Source organism: Puma concolor, chromosome E3 (assembly GCF_028749965.1).
Source record: "Puma concolor isolate L17-30 chromosome E3, mPumCon1.1.hap2, whole genome shotgun sequence".
NCBI classification, from domain to species: Eukaryota; Metazoa; Chordata; class Mammalia; order Carnivora; family Felidae; genus Puma; species Puma concolor.
Genome location: NC_141682.1, coordinates 24,911,973 through 24,924,286, shown reverse-complemented (window position 1 = coordinate 24,924,286; position 12,314 = coordinate 24,911,973). Strand labels below are relative to the sequence as shown.

General features: G+C 46.3%; 1 protein-coding gene across 3 annotated transcripts in view; it reads left to right on the top strand.

Moving 5' to 3' along the window:
- OTOA (otoancorin) overlaps positions 1–12,314 on the top strand; it is a 74,891-nt gene that overhangs the window by 42,569 nt on the left and 20,008 nt on the right. For all 3 annotated transcript variants that reach the window (XM_086692780.1, XM_086692782.1, XM_086692781.1), the window contains 5 exons: positions 1,223–1,296; positions 3,822–3,957; positions 5,385–5,575; positions 7,461–7,554; positions 10,263–10,392. In XM_086692780.1, the coding sequence (XP_086548906.1) occupies positions 1,223–1,296; positions 3,822–3,957; positions 5,385–5,575; positions 7,461–7,554; positions 10,263–10,392 (625 nt within the window). The remainder of the gene's footprint in view (positions 1–1,222; positions 1,297–3,821; positions 3,958–5,384; positions 5,576–7,460; positions 7,555–10,262; positions 10,393–12,314) is intronic.

The following is a 12,314-nucleotide window of genomic DNA, read 5'->3' as shown; positions in this document are numbered from 1 at the left end:
AGGCCAGGGATGCTGCTTCCTAACTACAATGCAGCCCCACACACAAGGACTCTCCAACCCAAAATGGCAAAGGATCTAAGATTGAGAGTCCCTGCTCTTAAGGTAACCACAAGGAAAAGTTTGTTATCAACTTTGAGAGGTTTTTTTTTTTTTTTGGTGTGTATAAAACATATGCACGTGTAATTAAAAAAAAAACACAAATGAGTTCATACTATATACACTGTTCTGTTTCGCTCTGTAACACGGGTGTATGTATATAAAATAGGACCTGGCCATCATTCCGGTGTTCACAGATACAAGTCTACCTTATTGAAACAAAACAGTTGCACAGCATTCGGTTATGTGGATATACCACAGTTTATGTCACCAATCCCAAACCCAGAGACAGTCAAGTTGTATCTCTGTTAAAAGGTAAACTGAGGAGTATTAAAAATTTTAAGAGTTAATTTGAGCAAAAAATCGATGAGAATCAGGCAGCACCAAACAGGAAGTGGTTTGGAGCGCTCTGGAAAGACTTATAGAGAGAAAGGTGCAGACGCAGAGAAAGGAAATTATTTGACTGGCTGTCGCTTAAAGCCCAGTTGGCTCTTTGTGATGGTTGTCGTCAGTGCTTTGATTTCATAACCTCGAGGCATTTACAGACTTAGATTTTGGTGTGCTCACTGAGGGCACCGTGTCATTAGGGCCACATTAGTCTAATGGCCTCCTTCTTTAAAAAAAAAAAATTTTTTTTTAACGTTTATTTATTTTTGAGAGAGACAGAGACAGAATGCGAGTGGGTTAGGGGCAGAGAGAGAGGGAGACACAGAAACCGAAATAGGCTCCAGGCTCTGAGCTGTCAGCACAGAGCCCGACGCGGGGCTCGAACTTGCAAGCCGCGAGATCTTGACCTGACCGAAGTTGGCCGCTCAACCGACTGAGCCACCCAAGTGCCCCTAATGGCCTCCTTCTTTAATTAATCTAATATCTTACTTCCTTGCAGTTATAAGCAAAACAGGGGAGCATTCTCAGACTTAAATTTTTGTATTCCCTTTGTGATTGCCTCAGTTTTCTCATCCATAAACTGGGCACAGTAGCAGTACCTACGTCGTAGGGTGTTTTATTAAATAGAAAGTAAGCGTATACAGAGCACTTAGCACAGTGCCTGGCCCACAGAAAGCACAGTCTGTGTTTGCTCTTATTACTACAGGACTAGATTCCTAGAACTGCTTTAATCTTTCAGGTTAATTGTTTGGCGTGGAAATACTGGGAGGTCTCCAGATCCTCTCTGCCGCCCTTCCTCTTGGCTGCCCTCCCGTAAGTGAACATTGGCTCCCCTCTCTGGCCCAAGAGTGAGATTGGTGGGAGCCATCCAAGTCATCTACCCCCGGGTTTTTGTGAGGAACCAGAGACAGAGTGGAGAGTGTCTTCCACGGTTAAGCCCTTGCAAATCAGGATTTAAATTCTGAGTCCCACGTAAACGTTTCAGACAGACACTCTTGCTTTTTTTCGGTTATTTAAAAACCAAAGCCAAAGCAACCCAAGCCTGAGTGAATGTCCTTGACACAGGTCCCATCTGGGCTGGCCTCTCAGCTGTGCCAGGCTCCAAAGTGATCAGGGCTGATGTAAGTCATGGGGATTTCTCCTGGTATGTGTGGGCATTCAGACGTGGGAGGGCGCAGCCCTGCTTTTCATAGTCTGGACACTCTTTCCTCTTCTCTTTATTTCCCTCTTCCTTCTCTTGCTGTTAATTGCCCTCATTTCTTCAAAAAATATTTACTGAGTGCTTACTGTGTCCTCAAAGGTAATTTATTTTCCCCTGTACGTGAGCTTACAATCTTGGGGAGGAGGAATAGACAAGCATGAAGTCAATTACAACGTCAAGTTGCTCTTTGGTTGAAAGTGATAAAGCCTTAGCTCAAACTGGCTTAGACAGTAAAAGGCAGTTTTGGTTCCAGGTAACTGGAAAATCCAGGGATAGACTTCAGGCATGGCTGGATCCAGGGTCTCAGTGGTCATCTATCTGTCTTTTAACCCAGCTTTCCTCTGTAGGCTTCTCTATTAGACAACTTCTTTCTCCGTGGTTGTGTCTGGCCGATTCAAGGTTATATCTTCCTGGTTAAAAGACTTTTTCCCCTCATCCTTCTCAATAAGTTTTGAGTCTGACTGAGATTAGGGGAGATGGGTAACTTTGACTGGCTTAGTTTGGTATTACATCCCCGGAGCCAAGAGTGAAGCGGGGTCCACTCCAAACCGCAAGGTTTTCGAGTGAAGCAGGTGGTTCTCTAAGAGAGCCAGGTGCTGCTACCATGGGAAGGAGTGAAAGGCACAGGGCACGGAGGGGGACTTGTCTCCTTCCGACTGGAGAGTCGGAGGAGACTAAAGTAAAGCTCAGAGAAGGAGCTGGCGTTTTGGAGTTCGAGATGGACACTCCAGGCAGGGGCACAAGGGATGTTTGGTTCAGTGAAGCACTCTGGGGAATGCATGGTGTGTGTCTGCAGAGTAGCTGGAAGAGAGAAGGCCAGAGAGGTAAGGGACAGTCCAATCAGGGAGGGCCTCTGTGACACCCTGAGGTATTCCTCCTGTATTCCTGGCACGATCCTCAGGTTTATGTTTCAGAGAGATGGTTACCTCTGTCCATGCAGTGGATGGACAGGGGGCCTGGCTGGAAGGAGGGAGACAGTGAAAGCTTGTTTCTACAGCCTGGCCCTTGGCATGGCTGTTTCTTTCCACTCATCCACATCCCAGCTTAAATACCTCTGTCTTAGAACGGGCCCCCCAGCTGTCCTTACCATCATTCTCCACTGGAGAACCATTTTCATTTATCACTGGCTGAAATGGCCTGTTTTATTCACTGGTTTCTGTTGTCTTTACTCTACTAGGATGAAGTATCCTGAGAGCGAGCACCTGCCCCTCATGTCGTGTTCATGCCCAGTACAGTGCCTGGCAGGCAGCAGAGATTTTCTGAATGAATGAAGAGATAAATAAAACCCCAGTACTGTGAATGGAGAGGGGAGAACAGATTTGAGTAATACTAAGTTGGTAGCAATGACAGATTTGGGGTTAAAGGGAAAAAGACATCTGGGATGGCATAGAGGAAGAAGAACCTGTAGAATTTGGTTTTGGAACAGTCTAGTGATCATGATGAGTAGGCCGTATGGGTCTAGAGCAGTCTTTCTCAACTTTTGTTTCATTATTGCCTCCCTAAAGGGAACAATTTAATTTCTCTGGAATGAGAGAATTTATCAGGAATAAGATTTTGTTGAATAGAGTTGAGCTTTAGTGGGTCACAAATCATTGTAATAACTAAGATTTTTTTTTTCACTCCCTCTCTCTACCTGAACCGGTTTTTCCCCCTTGGGGACCATATTGCCTCTGTTAAGAATACATGGTCAAGAGTTTGGGGGATTCTACCCCGGAGATGCCAGAATTGGGTGTCATTTCTCTTACTTTCTCTGCTCTCTCCTTGTCTTTCTTACTTTCTATTTCATTCTCTCTTCTTTGTCTCTTCTACTTTTTCTCTTTCTTTCCCTTCATCTCCCCTCAGCCAGTCCATCAGTCAACATATGTTTATGGAGACCCCATTCCCTGATCATTGCTACTGGGGCATAGAAGAGAAGCATGATGGGAGTTTGCTTCCTGATCATAGGAGAGGGGCATGGGGAAGAGGAGCGTGATGGGTGGGAGGCTTGCTACCTGCCAAGGGGAGTCACATCACTGGGGAGAACAAACGTTTAAAGAATGGTCCTGGGATAAGCTCTTGGGCATGTGAAGGCTGATTTCAGGGGCAAATGCAGAACAGCCACTGTTCCCTCCTCTCTCATTCTTCTGTCTCTTTCCAGGGCTCACTACCTGGCTTCTGTCCCAGCTTCCCAGTGTGTGCCCTTTCTGATCAGCCTGGGGAAAAGTCGGTTGGACTCCTTGGTTTTAGATACCCACAAGAAGAATTCAGTCCTTAGGAAGGTACAGCAGTGCCTGGTAAGGAAACTCTTTCTGGTTGGCACTTTCCCTGGGGTCCCTTCCCCTCTGCATATCTTGGCCATCCTGGGGAGCCCTCAGGGAATCTGGCTGGGATCTTGAGCTTGTGGTGATGGCCAGAAGTCTGACTTGTGGGTCTCAAAGCTGGTCCTGGAGCCCTGGGTGGGACAGTCTTGGCCATTGGTTTTGAGGACTGTCATCCTGGGACTTGAATGATGGGAGGCTGGTGTGGGGACTAGAAAGATCACAGTACACAGAGTCTGGGATCTAGACTGGCCTCTGGCAGTGATTGTTTGTGTGGCTTCCAGCAAGCCACTTCCTCTCTCTGAGCCTCAGTCTTCTCATCCCTAAGATGGGTGCAAGAGCACTTCCTGCACAAAGTTATTAAGGGCATGAAATAGGCAATATATTCAGTGCCAAGGCCCAAAGGGTGGACTGTCTGAGTGTAAATCTCAGCCTTGCCACTGGCTGGCAGTTTGTCTTTTTTTTTTTTTTTTTTTCAACGTTTATTTATTTTTGGGACAGAGAGAGACAGAGCATGAACGGGGGAGGAGCAGAGAGAGAGGGAGACACAGAATCGGAAACAGGCTCCAGGCTCTGAGCCATCAGCCCAGAGCCTGATGCGGGGCTCGAACTCACGGACCGCAAGATCGTGACCTGGCTGAAGTCGGACGCTTAACCGACTGCGCCACCCAGGCGCCCCTGGCAGTTTGTCTTTAAAAAAGTGAATAATACAGGGGCACCTGGGCGTCTCAGTCGGTTAAGCATCCGACTTTGGCTCAGGTCATGATCTTGCCATTTGTGAGTTCGAGCCCCATGTCGGGTTCTGTGCTGACAGCTCAGAGCCTGGAGGCTGCTTTGGATTCTGTGTCTCCCTCTCTCTGCTCCTCCCCTGCTTCCACTTTGTCTCTCAAAAATGAATACATGTTAAAAGAATTTTTAAAAAGTGGGTGATATTAGTACTTATCCCTTACAGTTACTTTGAAGGTGGAGATTAAGACCTGGCATGTATTAAGCACTCAAATGTTACCTACTTTGGTCATTTGGGGAAAGAGCCTTAGAGGCTTTCTAGTCCCATCCACAGTTTGAGATGCTGTTTTTATTATTGTTGTAGTATTAGAATGGTTGTTGAACTCTGGGGTAACCTCCCAGCAGTGGCACCAGTGACGACATCAGCCCTCATTTATGGAGTGTCCACCATGTGCCGAGTCTTCTGCCCTCACCGGCCCCTTGGTGGGGCCTTCTAGCTCCCGAAGCCTGCATCCCTGGGGTAAAATCAGACCCTGTGCTGTCATTACTAGTCCATGGTGGGGCGGGTGATTCAGATCCTGGAACCTTGACAAGGTTTGGGATCGGGATGGGTTGTTGAGGGGTCACGGTCTTGAACCCTGCTGGATCTTCCCATCAGCTCCACTTGTCGGTTTCAGAACAACTCCATTGCCGACGAGTTCATGGTAGACATCGTGGGAGACCTGCTCTGCCACTTGCCGGCAGCCACCATCCACCACGGGGTCTCCCCCCGGGCCTGGGCCACAGCCCTGCATAGACTCCAAGACTGCCCGCACCTCAGCCCGGAGCAGAAGGCTGCAGTGAGGCTCAGGCTCCTGGAACAGCAGGGGTGAGGAGGGGCTGGGGCTTGCTTTGGGGTGGGGTGCAGGCTCTGGGGCACCGAGCCCTGGTGCTCCTGCCCTTAAAACAGAGACAGTCTTGGGGCCCTTGGGTGGCTCAGTCGGTTAAGCCTCTGACTTCAGCTCAGGTCATGATCTCACGGCTCGTGGGTTCGAGCCCCACGTCGGGCTCTGTGCTGACAGCTCAGAGCCTGGAGCCTGCTTCGGGTTCTGTGTCTCCCTCTCTCTCTGCCCCTCCCCAGCTCACACTCTGTCTCTCTCTCTCTCTCTCTCTCTCTCTCTCAAATAAGTACCATTAAAAAAATTTAAAAATACCCCGAAAAACCCAGAGAGAGTCTCTAGTTTAGGGCAAGGTTAGATGCTTATGTTTATTCTAGAAGGGTCTGGCTTACATTTATTCTAGAAATGTGACCTTTTTTTGGCCTCAGATGCCCTGTAAAATGACAGTAACAGTGGCCACTCATGTGGTTGTCACCAACACATCTTGGCTTATGTAAAGTTTTTGGAACGATGGCACTTTACAATTGCAGAGAGGTGGCATTATTGTTCTTGTGAAATAACAATGGCAATAGTAATAATGCAACTAATTGAACTACTGTCAGCTCAGTGGGGGAGCTCTCTGGGGGAACACAGAACTGTTGTCTCTCATGTAGAGTCTTCTGAAGTTAGGGCAGATATTTGAGTAGGGCCTAACCATCAGTCAGCGGTTAAACAGCAAATGTTTGTGGAGCAATTACCATGTCCCAGGCACTGCCCTTTTATATACAGTTTAAGATCATGGACTCAGAAGGCCGACTCCTTGGGTTAAAATTTTGTTTGTATCATTTATTGTGTGTGTGACCTGGGAAAACCTACTTAATCTTTTTGCACTTTAATTTCCTTTCTTTTAACATTTTTTTAAAAAGTTTATTTTTATTTATTTTGAGAGAGAGATAAAGAGCAAGCAGGGGAGGGGCAGAGAGAGAAGGAGACAGAATCCCAAGCAGGCTCTGTGCTGTCAGCTCAGAGCCTGATGCGGGGGCTCAAACTCACGAACCGTGAGATCATGACTTGAGCTGAAGTCAAGAGTCGGACGCTTAACCGACTGAGCCACCCAGGCACCCCATGCACTTTAATTTCTACACCTGTAGGACGGGGACAGTAGTGGAAGAAGAAGGGGAGGAAGGAAAGGTTGTGATATAAATGACAGAAACCCAACAATTCAATTCAGGCTAACAAAAGGGAATTTACTGAGTTCAGAAATAGAATGTAACTAAAAACTGCAGGGGTATACTTCACACATGACTGGATCCAGAGGCTCAAGCGATGTTGTCGGGAATATGCTCCTCCCATCCCTCAGCTCTGTGTTCCTTGGTGTGGCCTTTATTTTCTGCACTTGGTAACAGGAACCGCTTCCAATGTCCTCTTTACTGCTGGGGATACCAGAAGAAAGAGAGTCTAGTTCCAACAAAATCCCCAAGGGTGGCTCGGTGTCCTGCATGTGATATCCTGCATCACGTGCCTGTTTTCTTGGTCGGGGAAGTGGGACTTGTCCACGTATGAAATCTGTTCCTGCAAGAAAAGATTGCTGGGAGGGGCACCTGGGTGCCTCAGTTGGTTGAGCGTCTGACTTCAGCTCAGGTTATGATCTCACAGTTTGTGGGTTTGAGCCCCACGTCGGGCTCTGTGCTGACAGCTCAGAGCCTGGAGCCTGCTTCAGAGTCTGTGTCTCCCTCTGTCTCTGCCCCTCCCCCACTCACGCTCTGTGTCTCTGTCTCAAAAATAATAGACATTAAAACACATTTTTTAAAAATTAAAAAAAAAAAAAGAAAAGGATGCTGCGAGCCAGGGACAACAGCATGGTTTTTCAGTTCACTTCTTATCATCTCTTCGTAGACTCCCCGGGAACTGGACAGCTGAGACTACGAAGGACTTGGGACCCTTTCTAGTACTTTTCTCAGGAGATGAATTAAGCTCTATTGCCACAAAGGTACTTCTGTGGGGTTTACTGCCCCTTTGCTTTCTGGAACCTATCCTCCCTGCTTCACAGGGCTCAGATGTTTCCAGCTCCACTCCAGGATGTCTGAGGTTTGGGGAAAGGGAGTGAGGCAACAGCGAATCCAACTCTGGGCTTTTCACATGGCCCTTCAGACAGATGTGCACAGATGGGAGCTGTTAGCTACCACTCTGCTATCCATGAGCTTCCCACATGCATGCCTGTTCAAGGGCTTACACCTTCCAGTGCCATAGGCACATGCACACTTCTGTCCAGTGTGTATAATCACGTGCACAAACACATTTAATCCAGAACCAGAACCTCATGGGGCATTGCCTTTGGGCACACGCTTTGCTTGGAGCAAGTCTCCAAAATTAGACGGTCTAGACTAAGAGTCATGCCAGATAAGCATAAATGCCTCATCTTTTGCTACATAATGAAGCCACACAATCTCACTGGCATACAGCAATAAGCATTAATTTCTTGCTGACTGGTCTGTGGGTCACCAGGACAGTTCTGCTTCTGGGGCCCAGGCTCCCTGGGGCTCGTTCTTCTCACCACGAAGGTCTGAAACTCCAGAAAAGGGAGCACCGAAGTGCAGTTTTTCTAAAGCCTACACAGGGAAATGGCACACTGTCACTTTCCATTGGTCAAAGCAAGTCACATGACTGAGCCCAACCTCAGGGCGGGGATAGGAAGTAGTCTCCTTCATGCACAAGTGGAGGGTGGGGAGGGAGTGAATGTTTCCTGGACAAGACTCAGATGGACTGCAAGGCACGTCCACGTGCTCTCATCCCTGTACACGCACCTGCAAGATGTACATTGTCACCTGTGCTCAGAAGGACCTGAACGTGGCCTATCACCCAGGTTCACACATATGCACAGCACACATTCCAGTGTCCATGCATGGTAAAATCATCTTCTGGTGTGTCCAAACATAGAGTCATAAGCAGCAGATATATACATACATATATATATTATACACACACACACACACACAGACATATACATATATATGATATACTTATATGCGATATACTTACATATTATATACTTATTTTCTAAAGATCAACTTTTGAAATGGAAAAAGTTTTGTCTCCAGATGGTTACATCTCAAAAACACAGTGTAAGGTAGGGTTAAAAAAAGGCAAGTTGCAAAAGAATATGTATAGTAGGATACTAAGTAAATTAGCAGATACTAGTTAAATTTTGTTTTCACTGTGAAAATGCTTTAATGGTGGGTTTTTTTTTCCCACTGTGGAAATAGTTACATTAATTTTAAGTACATGCAAAACAGTTCTACATGTAAGACAAGTTTAGGAGTGCATGAGGATGGTTAGTGCTCAATTCAGGGTGATGGTTCGTTCCTTCTCTGGAAGGAAGGAGACCAAAGAGTGAGGCAAGGACCCATCAATTATATTTGTGATGTTTAATTTTTAAGCTAGGTTGTGGGTACATGGGTATTGTGTTGTATTATTCTCTCTACCTTTTTTTTAATGACAGAAATGTTTAATAAAACAAGTAGTACATACTCCTGTTAAGAAATTTCAACTGTACCAGAAGCTACAAGATGACAGGACGTCTCCCTCCCACTCCCCAGCCTGCCTCCCCAAAGACGATTGCTTTTCCTAGATTCTTCTGCATCCTTCCATAAAAACCCTCCTCCTGCTTATATGTGTTCTTCCTTTAAAAAACGCAAAATGGAAAATACCATTCACTCTACTGTGCATGTTGCTGTTTAACAGTTAACCATGTCTCTTGTGAGTTGCATGTGACCTTAGCTGCCCATGAGAATCACTGGAGAGATTCTAAAAGGACACATACATGGCCTCCACCCCAGGCCAGTTGTCTTAGAATCTCTGGAGTGGGGCCTGAGTATATGTAGATTTCCCAGGTGATTGTCACCTACAGCCAAGATGGAACTACTGGCTTAGAATGTGACTCAAATTCTGAAGGTTAGAACAGAAAGAGGAACTCTCGAAACCTGAGGTGCATTCTCTTTGGACCGAGTGGGACACAGTGATGCACAGCTGTGTGAGCGAGTTTGACGAATGCTCTGGGCTCATGAACACGTCTACCTGAGTCTTGACAAAGATCCTGAGTCTTGACAAATTGCATTGGTTCTAGATTAGAAATGGTACCTTCTCCAGGGTACCTCTGGAAGCCGCTTCATTGCTGGTTTCCACCCAGAATCAGACATAACCCTCTTTTCCTCTTTTTTGATGATAAATAGAAAGTTTAGTAAAAATTTAAAAACAGTACCAGATCAAAATGGGGTAGGCTCACCTACATTTTTTACAGAAATTATCAGGTTGCTCCAGTAATGATGCACCATTTAACAGTCCCATAGAAAAATAAATGTGTGTATTTACTGCATTTGTTCAGCATTAAGTAATAGCTTTTTTTTTTTTTTTTTTTTTTAGGTAATATCACTTTATTTTATTTTTGGCAGTCTGATAGGTAAAAAACAATATATACTCGTGTTATTGAACATTTATTGGATGCTATTGAGGTTAAGTATTATTTTATATGATTCTTCGTAGAGAACAAATTAGTTGAGCTAGGAGATAAATTTATATAAGAAGCTGCTATAAAAGAAAAACAACCCCTGAGGGAGTAAGTAGTATCACAGTTTAAGTCTGTGTTTAATGTGCTTTAATTATTATTCATTCCTCCTCCTTCCTCTTCTCCCCCCCACACAGTTTCCTGATATCCTTCAACAAGCAGCTTCCAAGATGGCCGGGACTTTGCTCCCCAAAGAATTCCTCTGGGCTGTCTTTGAATCTGTCCGGAACAGCAGTGAGAAGAGCCTCAGCTCTGACCCCAGCCCTGGTGAGTGTTTCCGGGGTGTCTGAGCTGGAGCTATGGCGGCAATGTTTGGGCTGAGTCCCTGGCACGAAGAGGCCTCCTCGTCCAGGGGGCTGGTTGAAACGTTTGCAAGGCAGTGGCATGGCAAAAAGCCGTAGACCAAAGAACTACACCTTTGGAAAAGTGATTTGGAATCACGTCTTCCACTCCTTCCCCAGGCCAGTGGGTTAAATGGTGAATGCGTGCAACACACATTTCAAAAAGATTGACTTAAAGGGTCTAAATGGCTGAGTGACTGGGCATTGCAGTGCTGGGGCCAGGCTGGCCAGTGTGAACCTTGGATCTGCTGCTTACTGGCTGTGTGCCTTTGGGTAAGCCCTTTAACCTCTCTGTGCCTCAGTGTTCATCGTCTGTAAGATGGGGACAATGAAAGTCTCTACCTTATTAGGTTATTATGAGAGTTAATGGATTTGAACCTGTAAATGTGTTCACAACATTGCCTGGCATGTAGGAAGTGCTCAGTAAGTGTGAGATACTTTTATGACTTTTGTGCACCCACGAAGCACAGACTTGTGCCAGGCAGGAGGAGGCAAGGTTAATCGGACCCAATCATAATTGTAATAATAATCATTGGCAGCCAGTGCTCCCTTGCTTTCCTGCAACAAATAATTACTGAGCGCCGGCTCTGTGAACAAAACAGACAAAAATCCCTGTCCTGGCAGAGCTTACTTTCAAGGGACCTGGGGGGGAGGGCAGGTGCCAGACAGTATAAATCACACACACAGTAAGTAAAAGACGTAGTAGATGGTATGATGATGAGTGCCAAGAAGGAAGATAAAGCAAGGGAAGGAAGGGGGTCAGGGGGTGTGGGGTGGGGGATTATAATTTGAAAAAAGATTTCAGATTCTGTGTCTCCCTCTCTCTCTGCCCCTCCCCTGTTCATGCTCTGTCTCTCTCTGTCTCAAAAATAAATAAACGTTAAAAAAAATTTTTTTTTAAATAATAATTTGAAAAAAGAACGGTGGATGCGGGTTTCACTGAGAAGGTGACCTTTCAGTAGACTCCGGGAGTGTGGGCGTGGACTGTGTGGACATGTAGTGTTGGGCTCTTACGGGCAAATAGAAGTGTAACAGGAACGAGAAGGGATGGAAAATGAGAGGCCAGTGTGGCTGGAGCACACGAGAGGCAAGGCCACGTGGGGCCGTATAAAGGAAGTCCTAAGGACTTTGTCTTTGTCCTTGGGTTGGGGTGTCATGGGGGAATCGAGCAAAGAAGTGTCACAGTCTGATGTAGGTTTACCTCGGGTGGTCCTCTCCCCATGCCCTGTCTCACCTCACCTCTGTACTATGATGTGGGTGCTGTGCTTGCTCCCATTTTCTTGACATGGGAAACTGAGGTTTAGAGGGGATTAAGAGACTTGGCCAAAGTCACTGAGTGAGTAATGGCAGCTCTTGGATTCGTACCAGAGCCGGTGGTGATCTCCGTTAGCTCCTCCTGCCCTCACGACCTAGCAGTGCCCTTGTCAGACGGCAGTGCTCCTACTCTGTGCATGTGGGTGTGCGAAGGTAAGACATGTCACATGCTGGGGAGGAGCCTCTGTTACCAGCACACCATTGGGATTTTCTTTGGTGGTTCTGGGTATTAGTTACTGCCGCGCTTATAGTAATTAATGGATTAGCAGGCTTACAACTTGGTTTCATTTTAGTTAATTTATATGTATGTGTTGATTCATTCAACAAATATTTGCCAAACACCTACTATGTGCCGGGCCTGGAACACAGCAGTGATAATACCAAGTCCCTGCTGCACTATTTAACCATTCTGTTCCTCTCTAATTCTTTATCACTGGATCCTGTTTTCCTGGGAAAGTGGGGTGGAGTGGGGGAGTCTAGGAAGGAGGTGTCTTTTGTGATAAAGATGCTTGAGGACCACACGTGGTGCCCTTG